Consider the following 14,070-nt stretch of genomic DNA (forward strand, 5'->3'; position numbering starts at 1 on the left):
TTTGGATATTATACGCAATCAGCGTTTACCGGCTGTAGGTACCTGCTGGGGAGATAAGTGATACGCCATGTCATTACTGTTGAGACGACATATACAACGTGCCCTTGGCCCTCAACTGCAGCTTCTAAGGCCTAATCTGCGCAGAGGCAATGGAGCTGTGTTGGGATACGCCAGGCGGCACAATTCGCAGAATGCTGGTCAGGTCTCATCCGGGGTCCTGGATCAGAACGCCTCTGAGGAGAACCGGGGGAAAGGCGAGAAAACCGAGCCGGATCCGACGGTGAAATCAACGATTCTGAAGATGCTAGAGTCCGCTGCGACGACGGCAGCGTCGATCTTGATTTTAGGGTATGGATGTTTTCCAGAAATGTTTTGTTAGGTTTCCTCTGCCGTCTAACCTACTCAATTAGGCTCGCAGGCTATTCATATCACAAGTATTACAAGTATCTGATCCTGCAAAAGATGAACAATGCTTTTGAGCCGGGAGATCCTGCGCTGGAAATGGCCGGCGTCACTTCGGGAAAACAGAACTACAACACCGAGGAACATTGGGTTGTCCGCAAAGAACAAGAGAGAATCAACGACATCATCGCAGGTAAAAGCAAAGGGCACTACTATCTGATTGTGGGCGAGAAGGGAACGGGCAAGACGTCGATGCTCCTAGAGGCGATGCGTAAGACCAACGGCGATGGCGTTGCCATGTTTGAAGCTCATGGAGATCTCGAGATTTTTCGGGTTCGATTGGGCAAGGCATTGGATTATGAGTTTCACGAGGAGTAAGTTCATTTTTTTTCTCATCTGAATCGCTACTCATTGTCGTCAATAGTTATATTGGCAGTCTGTTCAGTATCCGAGGTCCACGAGACACCACAGCCCTCTTGGACATTGAACGAGCGTTCAATAAGCTAGAGAAAGTTGCCCTCTCGAGAAGAGCACAGGGAAAACCGCCCTTGATTTTGGTGATGAACAGTTCCCATCTTGTTCGAGATGACCATGACGGTCAGGATCTTCTCGAGATGATCCAACAGAGGGCTGAACAATGGGCTGCCAGCAACCTGGTGACAACCGGTAAGACGCTGCCCTGAAACACGCGGTAACATTCTTCTCATTTTTTCTTGTTCTGACTATGATTCCACAGTCCTTAACAGTGATGACTACTGGGTCTACGAGCGACTGAAGCGCTACGCCACACGCATGGAGGTTATCCCGGTTTCGGACCTACCAAAGAGTCAGGCAATGGCAGCTCTCAAGAAGTATCGCCTTCGGTACTCTGGGGAGGAGCTCTCTGACAAGGTGTTGGCGGAGGTTTACGACTTGGTCGGTGGGCGTCTCTCTTTCTTGAACCGAGTAGCCAAATCCAAGGACATCATTGGGACGTGCCACTCGATCTGTACGGCGGAAAAGACCTGGTTTCTAAACAAATGCTGGATTCTCGGAATGGAAATGGATGACGACGTGATGGACGAACAAAAGTATTCAGTAAGTGGGCCATTCGAGTAACCGAGGGAGATGGCATATACTGAACAACCGATCCACAGTCTGCCGCTATGGTTCTCGCAAAGGCACTGGTCGACCGCGAAGAGGAGATGGAGGTGACCTACGATCCGGAGAAAGGGCATATTCTCCCGGAGATCTCCCTCCATAAGGCGCGCCAAATCATGACCCGGGCAGATTTCATCCAGAGCTACGACCACGACAACATCTTCACCATCGACTCGCGTGCCATGGTGCGCGCAGACTCGGTCCCCATGCAGATTGCCTTCCGGGAGATCTGCTCGCAGCCTGGATTCGACAAGCATCTGGAAGGCACCCTGCAGCGAATCGGAGACATCGAGAGCTTGGGCCGTACACGGGAGCTCACCATCAAGGATCTCTGGGACCAGGGCAAGTACAAGATCGTGGTACGCGATCCTCACGGCCGGGAGAGTGGCACTGTGGAGTTTTCAACCGTGGAGCGTCAGGATGATCAAAATGATGATTAGTTTTCATCAGAGTATATTTGTAAATCTAAAACTATTTGTACGTATATATATTGACGTCCTACAACCATATTCGATACTTTCCCTGTACATGACTCTCTTTTCTAGGCTGATGGTAACCCAACCTGGTTTTGCCTTGATTGAACAATTAAACAAACCTGAAACTAATCCCCAGCAATGACTACATTATTGTGATATTCGATTGTTGCCCAGATCTGCCGCTTGCGGTGAGTGACATCATCATCGCCGCTCACCGCTGCGCGACGACAAACAACTTCTTCCCCTCGTATTTTGACTGCCTGCCCTCTCTTTACCACGTCACGACCAGCACGCGATCCAACTTGGATACTTGTTGATTATCCTTTTTTTTTTCTTAAGAAAAAGTTTTTGCGAGAAGAAAACAATGCCTGCGCGCAGCAAAAAGCACGTCGCCTCCTCTGTGTCGCGATCGGATCGCGCCGCCCTGCAGCCGGAGTCGAGTCTCGCGCGAATCCCCTCGCCGGTACGGTTTCTGCTGGTTGTCGTGAGCAGCCTCGTGCTCAGCTCTGTGCTATTCACCTTCTCGGCCGATGTCACGCTGGGAGACCTCGGCGCGGTGAGCAAACATCTGGAGGAATGGTGGGAGGTCGGCGGGCTGGTAGGCTGGAAGGCGGTGGAATTGGGTCTGGCCTGGATGCTTGGATTTGACGGTAAGTACCTAGTAAAACGCACATATATTTGTTTTCGATGGCTGATTATGGCTGATTGCAAAGGTCGAGATGTTGCATCCTCGATATTCCTGACGCACCTGCCCACATTTACGCTTCTGGCCTCGTTCTACGGCGTGCGGCCGACGACGATGCTCGCCAGCTTTGGCATCACCCTCTTTTCGACGGCCGCGCCGTTCGCGCTGCTACGCCGCCCCTCCTCCGTGCATGATCTGTCGCATGCCCCCTCCGGCACGGTCTCGAACCGTTCCATCATCCAGGACCGCGCCACGGCCCTATACACCACCATGGCTGCGTCGTCTATCTTCGCCGTCGTTGTCTACCTGAGCTACGCGACATGGCTGCCGGCCCAGCTAGTCTTGCACTTTGAGAACATCCCGGACATCACCGCCGCGCACGCCGGCCCCGCCGGGCTGCCCGTGCTTTTCCTCAGCCTCGTCCCCGCCGGCTGGGCTGCGCGTGACTTTTTATTTGTCAGCTCGGCTGGCTCAACGGCGGATCATGACGAGAAAGAAGAAGGAGAAGAAGGCCAGGACGGGGAATACCTTGTCGAAGCCGTCTGCCGACAGACGTGGGGCCGCCTTTCTGCCAAAACTAGGGTGCTCGTCGCACGAACCTTCTACCTGGCCGTCATGTTGGTTCTCAACACAGTCGTTCAGGTCGCCGGGACGATCAGGGGCGTCGACCTTCAGGGGGCCTCGGCATGGGGCACCGTCTGGGCTGTTGCTGCCTTGGCCATTGGCTTTACCTTTGGCTGGATCGAGGCAGTGGATGGTGTATAGTTAATGAGATCAGTCGAGTCAAAAAAAAAAAAAAAACAATCAACCAGCTATATCATCGGGCTGGATTTATGGGTGAGCGATTCTAAGTCTGCCGTTTCCTCTTCACACGGGGTTTTCAGCTCGGGTGTATTTTCATTTACTCTTATTTTTTTTTATTTTTTTTATATGTTGGGAGAAGTGATTATTTATATCCAATGGGTATTGTATTCTATTCGGAGTGTGGGGATAAAATTGGAGGTGCAACTATTTTTTTTTTCAGTGTCGTCTGAATAGCAACTCTTGTACTCCTTTTCTCATGTCTGTTTAATTTGTTTTCTATAAAAAAAACTAATAGTTGAGGTAAATTGCGGGTATATCATATGCATCAATAGTAGGAATTTGAAATAGAAAAAAATAATCTTATGCGTGTTCCATCTCCACTTGGTACACGCGTTTAGCATTCGGCATGAACCACCCCGGGTGGACGAAGTTGAAGACCACGACTGCCAGGACCATCATGACGCCGTCAAGGACGACAAAGTAGACCTGGTGGGTGATGAGATAACCGGTCCAGCCCTGGGAGAGCTCGATGGTACGGTAGATGCTTCGGATATAGATGCAGACGACAGAGAAGCCCATAGCGACGAGGAGGGGCACAAAGGAGCCGTCGGCCGACTGGATGAGTCTGTGGCGCAGGGTCCGGCGGACAAAGTCAGCCGCCAGAGCGACGAAGACGGTGATGGAGGCCATCTGGAAGACGATACCGGCGACCATGATGTGGGTGCCCGGGGCGGTGTTGCCGTCGAGCGTGTCGTATGCCGACGCGGCCATGCCGCCGCCCACGGCCTGGATGACGAGCGAGAGGATGTCGCATGTGCAGAAGATCCAGAGGTAGAGCTTGGGGCTCAGCACGGACGATTGCGAGCCCAAGATTTGGATAAATCGGCCGAGCAGCACGTACACGCCCGCAGTAAAGAAGGTGGGGGCTTTGGGGGGAACAAGCCTTTGATTAGCCACTTTGCTCGGCCCATTGTACTCAAAAAAGATAGAAAAGGTGAAAAACTTGGAAATCTAGCAGAGTAACTGACTCGCTAGCAGTTACTAACTAGTAAGGTAGTAGGTAAGTACTTACCAATAATCAGAATGGCAATCTGCATCATGAACGCATTCGGATTGTACGGACATTCGGCTGCCCAGGTTCGAGCAGCCCAGCCGAGAAGTTCGCCTAAGAAAACCAAATCAGTCAGAGTCAGGTCCACAATAACGTATCCATAGAGTAGATTATAGCTAACTACTAGTTGGGTAGTAGGTGTGTCTATAACGAGCACTTACACAAACACCCCAGAGTGAATACTACACACCACCAATATCTTTTCCATACAAGCTGTACTGTATGGAGGATCATTGATAGACCGAATAGCACGCAGAAGGCGATGCCTGCGCCCAGCGAGGGCTTGTATCCGTATGAGGTACCGAACCCTTCGACCAGGGCATGGCAACCTTGCCTGAGGATTTCTTCCTCTTCGGTCCGAGTCGTCATGATACCGACTCTGAGCAATATAACTACCTAGGTGGGTGTAGACAATGTTTTAAAAGATCGAGATAGTTGTTGTATATGTGATTAAAACAAGGAAAAGTCCGAATGAATAATGCTAGGCAAGTGACCCAGGGAGAATACGATATCTTTAATAAATAGCCCGGCAGATACTCCGCACAGAACAGTCAGAGAACGGGTATAACTCCAAAGCGCTGGAACAGCGTGTCAGGCCCCAGCATTGCCTTCTTTCCTCCTTTCCCGTTGGCTTGGATCCACGGTCTTAGATCCACGGTCCTCCGTATCGGGATTTACGGAGTAGGACCTCTCCGTGCAAGGGAAGGAGGGCCGGGTGGGCTGGGAGCGATATCAAGGCTGGATTAGCCAGTGATCTTAGAGGCTGACTCTGCAATACCTGAGTGGTTCGCTTCCCATAATCATTCTTGTCCTTCCGGCAGATACCTAATGTAGCATTACCTACTACCTTAGGTACCTGTTAACCCAGCTCTAATTCCCGCCATGGACCCTGTGGAGCAACCTTTTTCGCCGACACGCGTGTGGATGTGTATCGAGCTCACTATCCGTGAGTCAACCAGTCTGTAGTGATGAAGTCGTAGATTTGGAGCCCAGATCCAGTGTTGGAGAGCATCGCTGATTCGCCCTGCTGGTTCCTCGCAAGCCTCGCCTGAATCGGTTTAGCGCCATAGAATATTCGACCGAGTGAGGCTCGGTTCAGCGTCAACCCACAGGATGAGCTGCAGAGGCCTGCTTTGCTGGAATATGTGATAATTAATCGCTAAATCCATATCTGCACCTCGGAACTATTCCTTTTTTCGTCAGTTTGCCTCGTCGATCTTGATGAGCTATGAGATCTCGCCAGCGTTGCGGAGCCTCGCAGGGAGCGTCGTCGTCGCGGTCGTCATCACCGGACGATTAGTAATCGGCACCTAGCGCCGGAAATTTTTACCATTCATGCTGCCTCAGGCACACAAACGGGCCCTCAACCATCCGCTCCGTTCCGTCCGTTCCGGCCACCCCGAATGGGTCGGAGTCCCACTCGTGACGCTGGGTATAAATCACGTGAGCGCTCGATTGTTTTTCTAGGAAAGGAAACTACGAGGAGTTAAAATCGCTCTTACTCTTTCTTCAGACCGCCAGTTCAGACACGTCAAAGCAACCGATGGGATTTTATTTGGAATTACTGTCCTACAAATTGATTAAGGCCCCCCTATCTCTTTTCCTTGAAGACGGGAGACGATCTCACGTAAACTTGGGCATGGAATACATGTCTTTGGGGTCTGGAGTGAGAGCGGGGGGGTTAGCATTGCGTATCATCCTGAGAAAAGAAAAGATGATGGCCTGCCCCTGGGTTTACTGACCTTCGTGGTGCTTCATGATATAGTTCCTTGTCTCCACGATGTCGTGATTGAGCTCGGTGTACAGCTCCTGCTGGCGGATTCGGACTCTCTCGTTGCGGACCGAGGCACCCCGGAGAGCCGCCTGAGCGACGTGGAATCGAGACACCCGGTTGACGATCATCATGTCGAAGGGGGTCGTGGTGCTTCCTTCCTCCATGTATCCGGCAATGGTTGCCCGGTCAAGCCGAGGCCGTCCGAAGAGCAGGCCCTGCAGCTCGGTCGGGTAGCCGTGGTAGTTGAAGTGGATGGGCCGGTCGGGCGTGAAGAGGTTATCAAAGGTCTCGGTGGTCAACGCGTGCGGGTGCGAGCCCTCGTTCTCGAGGATCATCAGGTCCGTCACGTTGATCACCCGCACACGCAGCTCGGGAATCCGCTCGCGTAGAATGGCCGCCGCGTAGATCACCTCGAACATGATCTCCACTCCGATACCGGCCAAGACCACGTCCGGGTCTAGCCCGTCGTCGGTGCTGCAGAACTTCCAGACGGAAGCCCCGGCACGACAGTGGCTTTCGGCCTCTTCGGGGCTGAGGTAGACTGGCGTTGGCTGCTTGGATCCAACCATCAGGTTGATGTAGTTCCGGGACTTCAAGCAGTGATGCACAGTGCTCAGGAAGGTGTTGGCATCAGGAGGCAAGTACACCCTCGCCGCCGAGGGCTTCAGCTTGAGCACAGCACCGATAAATGACGGGTTCTGGTGAGAAAACCCATTGTGTTCCTGTCGGGTCCAGGTGCTTGTTTCGATGTAGTTGATGCTGCTCACATCATAGTGCCACTTTGTCTCTTGTGCCTGGAAAAAAATCCGTCAACCAAATGAAAAGCTACATTGAGACCTAGGACGGAAGAGAAGTCACTTACCATCTTCATGAACTTGGAATACTGCACCATCATGGTGTGCACGATTCCAAGGAAACTCTCATAAGAAGGGAAAATCCCTGTGCGGCCGGTCAGGGTGTAGCCTTGAAGGAAACCCTGACACATATGCTCGCTCAGTACCTCAATGACTCGTCCGCCTTGCGCATTGGAAAACTGATCCCACTGAAAGTTCCTGCCAGTATGGCTCAGAACAGCACTGAGCTTGTTGCTCTCCAGCTCATCGGGCGAGAAGAGACGCACGCTATGCGGGTTCTTGACGAAAACCTGGTCAATCAGCCGACCGATCACCTTCATAGCGCTCTCCTGGCCTCCCTTCTGGATGGCAAAGTCCTTCCAAGCAGGCAAGTCAGGCTTCAAATAGCCCTTGTATGCTTCGAATCGCTGGCCCAGCTTTTTGGAGTCAACTGTGGGGATGATGGAAAGGATCTCGTCGATAACATCACCGGTGTCCCTGAAAAGCTCATGCGGCTTGTACGATGAGAGCCAGTCTTGCAGTGCCTGCAGCTCCTCTTTATCCTTCTTTGCATTTGGGAGAGGGACTTGGTGAGAATGGAACGACCCTTCGATAAACTCTCCGTGTAGCTTTTTCGGTCCAGACCAGCCCTGCAGGCGTTTCATTACGTTCAGGAGTTAGTCTCTTAAACCTTTTGTTCAAGGGTTCAAGAACAGCAACAAGTCACATACCTTGGGTGTTCGCATAATAAGGAGTGGCCATCGTGGCTTTGTGATAGGCTTTCCAGAGCGAGCAGCATGCTGGATCTTACGGATCTCACGGACCGCCCAAGTCATGGAGGCGTGCAGGTCTGTATCGATATCGTCGAGATTCTCCACGAAACGGACTTGGTAACCATATCCAGTGAAGAGAGCAAGAAGTTCTTTGTGATCCATGCACCCGAAAATGGTGCGTTCGCTGATCTTGAATCCGTTGACATGCAAGATTGGAAGCACGGCGCCCGACTCTTTCGGGTCAATATACTTGATGCCATGCCAAGACCTGTCACATCTATCAACACATGATTTCTCTCGATTGCATAGTCAAAAGAACTAACGTAGCAGTGGGACCGGACTCTGCTTCTCCATCACCGACCACACAAGTGACGATCAGATCGGGGTTGTCCATTACCGCGCCAAAGGAGACAGCCAGAGCGTATCCCAATTCACCTCCCTCGTGGATAGCACCGGGAGTTTCGGCATTGATATGACTAGGAGAGTGGTCAGCATCGTCAATCTTCATTCTCACACGGGTGGATTCTATCCAACCTGGGAAATCCGGCCGTGGTGCTGAATGTCGAAATGAGCCGATGCAGACCATCGGCATTTCGAGAGTACTGTGGATAGAACCGTTCCAAGGACCCTTCCAGCCAGAGCGACGCCAGGATAGCAGGGGCTCCATGGCCCGGCCCAACAACAAAGAGCATGTTCAAGTTCTGCTGTCTGATCAGATAGTTCAGATGGGAGTACACAAGTGTCAGCCCTGGACAAGTTCCCCAATGGCCTGCTAGAGTCAGCTATGATAACTACTCTTTTTTTTTTTTTTTTGCTCCACCAGGGAACTCTTACCGAGCAGTCTCGGCTTGATATCCTCGTGTTTGATCTCTCGCTTCAGATATACATTGTCCTGCAAGAAGATCATCGCTGGAGCCTAGGTATCAGAGGTTGTTTTTTCGTCTATCTACTAATTGAATGCGTACCAGCAGCAATGTAGTTGGCAGCCCGACGAAACTTCATCAAGGCATCACACGCCGATTGATCCAGAGTCGCATGTTCAAGCTGGATCCTGAGCTGATCGACAGAATCAGGGAGATGCGACGGCAATGGCTGCGGATTCGGTCGATCAATGACTTCTCCAGGCATGGTGATAACAAGATAGACTGTTAGTCCAACACAATGAGTTTCAGGAGCAAATTTTAGATACGATCAATTAGTACGGGCTTCGAGGCTTTCAGTCGATTCCTTTCTTCCCTTCTCCAAGTCTGGCTTTTCGAGGGGAGTGTGGCACTCTAGAACCTGGAAGTTGCGTTGTTCGTCCCATACGTCACAATCACAACGCGTTGACATCACCAGCAACAAGAGCTGGAAATCCAGCCATTTCGCACCCAAGGGGGAAAAATAAAAAAAAAAGAAAGGTGTAAATAGGAATTGAAAGGCCATGAACTGAAATTCAACCAGATTCATTCCTAATTGACTACGATGGCGCCCAAGTCTCTCCTCGCCGTCAACGCCGGATCTTCCTCGGTGAAGATCACCTTCTTTACGCTTGAGAAGCCTCCCCGGACGATAGCAGACGCGCAGATTTCAGGGATCACGGCGCCTCCCGCCCAGCTCAAGTATACACGCGGACCGGGATCGTCGACGCATAAGGAAGAGCTGGAGGAACGGCTGGAGACGCCGCAGGATGCGTTCAAGGCGCTGCTGAAGCGCTGCTTCACAGACCGCGAGCTCTCCGAGGTGGCCAGCGCAGAGGATCTGGCGTATATCTGCCACCGCGTGGTTCACGGGGGGGATTACCGGGATGCCGTTGAGATCACGGATGAAACGTACCACTATCTCGAGGAGGTGGAGGATCTTGCACCTTTGTGAGAGATATACACTCAACGATCTTCTATACCGATCTAACAAAAAATGTAGGCATAATTTCTCTGCACTGGAGATTGTACGCATGTGTCGCAAAGAACTCCCTCACGTCAAGAGCATCACCTTCTTCGACTCGGCCTTCCACCAGACCCTACCGGAGCATGTACGGACTTACCCGATCGACCCCAAGGTCGCAAAAGCCAACAAGCTGCGCAAGTACGGCTTCCACGGGATCAGCTACTCGTTCATCCTGCGCTCTGTGGCGGCGTTTCTCGACAAACGCGTCGACCAGACAAATCTTATTGCGATGCATCTTGGGAGCGGAGCCTCTCTGTGTGCGATCAGAGAAGGAAGATCGATTGATACTTCGTGAGTGAATAGGCCAGGATTACCCGAGTCTGTCCATATGAAGGGGTTTTTTTAACTGGCCAGGATGGGACTTACACCTTTGGCTGGGTTACCTGGTGCGACTCGCAGTGGGGACATTGATCCTTGGTATGTCTTCTTTCTATGCTATGGTGCTATAATACTTTATACTGACTGACAGTCTTGTGTTCCACTATACCAACGAAGCAGGCAATCTCAGTCCCACGAGCACGAAAGCAATGCACATCAGCATGGTATGGTACCTCTGCCTGTGAAAAGCTACGTTCTTCTATACTGATAGTAAGCTATAGGCGGAGGAGATTCTGAATAAAAAGTCCGGGTGGAGGGCACTCACGGGCACGACGGATTTCTCGCAGATAGCCGTGGCGGAGCCGCCGTCCGCGGCACACAAGCTGGCGCTGAAGATCGTGGAGGACCGCCTCGTGGGGTTTATCGGCAACTACTTTGTCAAGCTCGAGGGCCAGGTGGACGCCCTGGTGTTTGCGGGCGGGATCGGCGAGAAGAGCGCCCTCTTGCGCCGGCGGGTGGTGGAGAGGGTGCGCTGTCTGGGCTTCACGGTTGATAGGGATGCCAATGAGGCCGAGATGTCTGGGGATCGGGTCATTGATATCTCTGGGGCTGACGTTGGGAGTCGGAGAGTCTTGGTTTGCCAGACCAATGAGCAGGTATTATCTCCCTCCCTCCCTCCCTCCGTCCCTCTATCTTCTACGGAGTATCTATTCTGACCATGACAGTTTGAAATGGCATACCAGTGTCTGGAACAGAGACGATAGTTAACTAGTTAAATTGTCACCGTTACTTTATCTAACCAGTCAAATACCAGTGTAAGGAGACCAAGTACTAATGCCGATGGCCGAACAGGACCGGAAGGGATGTTATTCGTACTTATTCACCACTAATCAAGTACCTGCACTCCTTCCTGCCAAGCACTGATCAGTCATAGTATGCATTCGTGCTATCAGTACTAATTCATCTAGAACCTGGTATGTACTCCGTATCTAACTGGCTAAATCCATCTTCAGTATCTGTCAGATCCAGGAACCGGGGAGATCGACAGGGAGATGGGCGGAGGCATCCGAATACCAATAATAATAATAATAATATATGTCTGATTATTATTAATAGTACCCAGTAATTACTTTGTCCTGTCTGTCCGATCTGGAAAAAGGACCTTGCGAGGGTGGCTGGGCTAGTAATGCAGCGATTAACTTTCGATAAATGTCGACCTCTGATCTATGCAGGGATAGATAAAAAGTATTCTGTACTTATCTTGTCTTGCTGGCGGGTAATTGCATGACTGAGTCAGTGAAGTACATAAGCCAGAAATACTGTAGTTACCTTAGGTACAGTACAGAGTACTACATTACTAAGGGACTTTGACATACCTGACTCCCTTAGGTAACTACTCCCTACTCCGTATCCTCCATATAATGTACCCATACAAATCGGGAGATCAACGCACGTGTCCACTTTATATATGTATTATGTAGTAATAGAATCGGTCTAGACTGGACATTATATTATGCCTTGACAGAATGAGTAAATGAGCACGTACTCCGCTAACTACAGAGTACTATATTTCTTGTCTACGGAGTAGCTATGTAGTAGTACCTTGTTAGTTGGTTGTTAGGGACAAAAGTACCAGCGATCGGCCCCTGATCCTGGCCTTTTAAGGAATGTCGTCGGGTGGCGATGACTCTCCTGAATCGGAGTAGTCACTCCTGCCTCCTACTAGCACAGGTGTGATTATGTTCTATGTGAAACGATTAGCCTATTATTTATATGTAGACGGAGCAATTAACCAGTTAGTATTGTGAATACCTACCTATGTAGTAGGTATCTAGAATCTCTGAATACAGAGTACTCCGTGCTAAGCACTCTGTAGTAAAGACAACTCCGTATCGATGCAGCTAGTAAGCTCTAATGCATCGAGCCGAAACTCTGGAGATGGATGGATGGGTCGGAGGCTCAGCCCTGAAGTACGGAGTAACCTGAAATACTAAGGAGCTACTTCGTAATAAAGAACCAAATACTAACTACACTACTATGGAAATACCTAGGTAGTTACTTAGGTACCTCAGGTACCTACCTAAGGTAACTAGTTAGTTACTCCGTACTACAGAACCAGTAAATCAGATAAATCAGATTTCTCGCAGTGTATCCTGTACTGTCATCTATACCGCGGAAGCGGAAGCGGAAGCCAAGGTTCCCAACGGTTTCTGTATTAGTATTTTTGAAATAAATTACGACTAACTGGTTCATTATGGAGACAGTATGAACTTTAGCTACTCCGTAGGTACCTAGTAGTTAGTTACCTAGGTAGTTAGTTACCTAGTACCTACTTCCCAAGGTACCTACTAGTTACTAGTACAGTACTACTCCGTACGGAGTACTCAGACTCTGTAAGTTCCCGATTTATGGAAAGTTTCTAGAATGAGCACTGACTCTGTCTGAGCCTCCGTAGGTACTAAGTCATAGAACCAAACAGAGTTACGGAGTAAGTAACCATTTCTAGCTTGTTATTAGGTCAACTACCTAACGGAGTACTGCAGATTATTACTGCCGAGGTGACGCCGGAAATACGTAACGCAAGGCGGCTCTGTGGCGGTGGCTGCGGCTTCCCTAGCCTCATTGCCTCACTACCTAGCCTCAGGCATCTATCATGCATGATTATCTGGACTCCTAACTTTTCCTACCTACGTGCTTAGGAGGTAGTTAACTAGCTACCTACCGAGTTACAAAGTACTCTACGGAAATCCCGTACATAACTACTCCGTACCTAGATACGGAGTACTAAACTATGGAGTCCTTCTGAACCGGCTGTCAGCCGTGAGCTTCTGGACTACGCTAGAAGAGCTAGAAGCTTTTGAGAAGACCGTCGGTCGCACAGGATGGGTCTCTCTCTTCCTTCAGGGCCCGCGTCCGGCCCACTGCCCCTTAAGCATCCCGATTCCCCGGCGAGCGCGAAACGACGATTTCGAAACACGATTCACGACCGGTGGGGTCACTCTGTGGCCAGATGGCAGAATCAAATAGTAAGTAAATACGTTCCAGAACCTACGGTCAGTCGACCTGTCCTACAAGTACTAAAAAAGTGTCTTATCTGTATGGAGTAGTCCGGAGTAGTCCGTACTTACGTGTCTCTAGGTAGTCTCTAGTTAGTTACTAGGTAGGTAGTGGTAGTTAGTAGTTACTAGGCAGCTATCATTACTGGTGCTCCATACCTATTGATTAACGATGAAACAAAATGACATTTGATTCTACCTGTCGCTTGTTGAAAATACCAGTAACCACCTTGCCTCTATGAACGCGTACGACGTTCGGATCCATCCGCCTGTTCCTGAGAAGCGGCTGTTCTCCACTCCAGCCATGCAGGCTGCTGGAGCCTGTCCAGAAATTCGGTTCTACAATACGGAGTAGTCAGTCAGTTTAGTTAGAATGTACCTTCCCACCTAGCTTTGAGTGGAGCCCGGGAGCTCGATTTGAAGAGGAGGAGGAGGAGGTTAGTCTTCTCCTTTTCGAGCACTGCAAGATGAGCAGACAGGACTGACAATTCCGACATGGGAAAAAGAGTACTCTGTAGAGAGTACGGAGTAGGGAAGTGAGTCTACTACGGAGGACATAGAGTACTACATACACTTACTCTATACAGTAACAATAATGGAATGCAGACAAATAATGATAAGAGTAGAAAGGGGGATCGCCCCCGTTGCTTCGCGTACCTCTCCCCCGGGACAGGGACGGGAGAGCCGCGCCAGAAGCTCTGGGTCAGACCACTAGCGACACTAGTTGGGCCCAGAAATTTTAGGGATTCAAAAGAAGGATAATAATAATAAT

General features: G+C 50.4%; 5 protein-coding genes across 5 annotated transcripts; 3 read left to right on the forward strand and 2 right to left on the reverse strand.

Annotated features, from left to right (window-relative positions):
• Positions 1-301: 301 nt before the first annotated feature.
• ASPZODRAFT_55153 (hypothetical protein) lies at positions 302-3,468 on the forward strand (the record flags this gene model as incomplete). The annotated part of the gene is made up of 7 exons (XM_022728522.1): positions 302-348; positions 411-776; positions 827-1,068; positions 1,139-1,479; positions 1,539-1,949; positions 2,308-2,668; positions 2,732-3,468. The coding sequence occupies 7 exons, from the start codon at positions 302-304 to the stop codon at positions 3,466-3,468; spliced, it is 2,505 nt and encodes an 834-aa protein (XP_022586150.1).
• A 201-nt stretch (positions 3,469-3,669) lies between these two features.
• Positions 3,670-5,278, reverse strand: ASPZODRAFT_442865 (hypothetical protein). The gene is made up of 3 exons (XM_022728351.1): positions 4,780-5,278; positions 4,580-4,672; positions 3,670-4,433 (listed from the first exon to the last, which is right to left on the reverse strand). The coding sequence occupies exons 1-3, from the start codon at positions 4,985-4,987 to the stop codon at positions 3,868-3,870; spliced, it is 867 nt and encodes a 288-aa protein (XP_022586151.1). The 5' UTR covers positions 4,988-5,278; the 3' UTR covers positions 3,670-3,867.
• A 641-nt stretch (positions 5,279-5,919) lies between these two features.
• On the reverse strand, positions 5,920-9,245 carry ASPZODRAFT_156487 (hypothetical protein). Its single transcript, XM_022726268.1, has 8 exons — positions 8,964-9,245; positions 8,833-8,907; positions 8,533-8,767; positions 8,322-8,474; positions 7,957-8,266; positions 7,255-7,875; positions 6,361-7,186; positions 5,920-6,279 (listed from the first exon to the last, which is right to left on the reverse strand). The coding sequence occupies exons 1-8, from the start codon at positions 9,124-9,126 to the stop codon at positions 6,242-6,244; spliced, it is 2,421 nt and encodes an 806-aa protein (XP_022586152.1). The 5' UTR covers positions 9,127-9,245; the 3' UTR covers positions 5,920-6,241.
• Positions 9,246-9,462: 217 nt separating this feature from the next.
• ASPZODRAFT_148891 (hypothetical protein) lies at positions 9,463-11,006 on the forward strand (the record flags this gene model as incomplete). The annotated part of the gene is made up of 6 exons (XM_022725430.1): positions 9,463-9,848; positions 9,901-10,215; positions 10,279-10,341; positions 10,394-10,466; positions 10,524-10,898; positions 10,968-11,006. The coding sequence occupies 6 exons, from the start codon at positions 9,463-9,465 to the stop codon at positions 11,004-11,006; spliced, it is 1,251 nt and encodes a 416-aa protein (XP_022586153.1).
• Positions 11,007-12,507: 1,501 nt separating this feature from the next.
• Positions 12,508-14,060, forward strand: ASPZODRAFT_163450 (hypothetical protein; the record flags this gene model as incomplete). The annotated part of the gene is made up of 6 exons (XM_022726624.1): positions 12,508-12,525; positions 12,607-12,635; positions 13,017-13,268; positions 13,521-13,652; positions 13,690-13,735; positions 13,905-14,060. 6 exons carry the CDS (start codon positions 12,508-12,510, stop codon positions 14,058-14,060), a joined length of 633 nt encoding a protein of 210 aa, XP_022586154.1.
• Between the last annotated feature and the right edge of the window lie 10 nt (positions 14,061-14,070).

The sequence above is a fragment of the Penicilliopsis zonata genome, assembly GCF_001890105.1.
Source record: "Penicilliopsis zonata CBS 506.65 unplaced genomic scaffold ASPZOscaffold_1, whole genome shotgun sequence".
Classification (NCBI taxonomy): domain Eukaryota; kingdom Fungi; phylum Ascomycota; class Eurotiomycetes; order Eurotiales; family Aspergillaceae; genus Penicilliopsis; species Penicilliopsis zonata.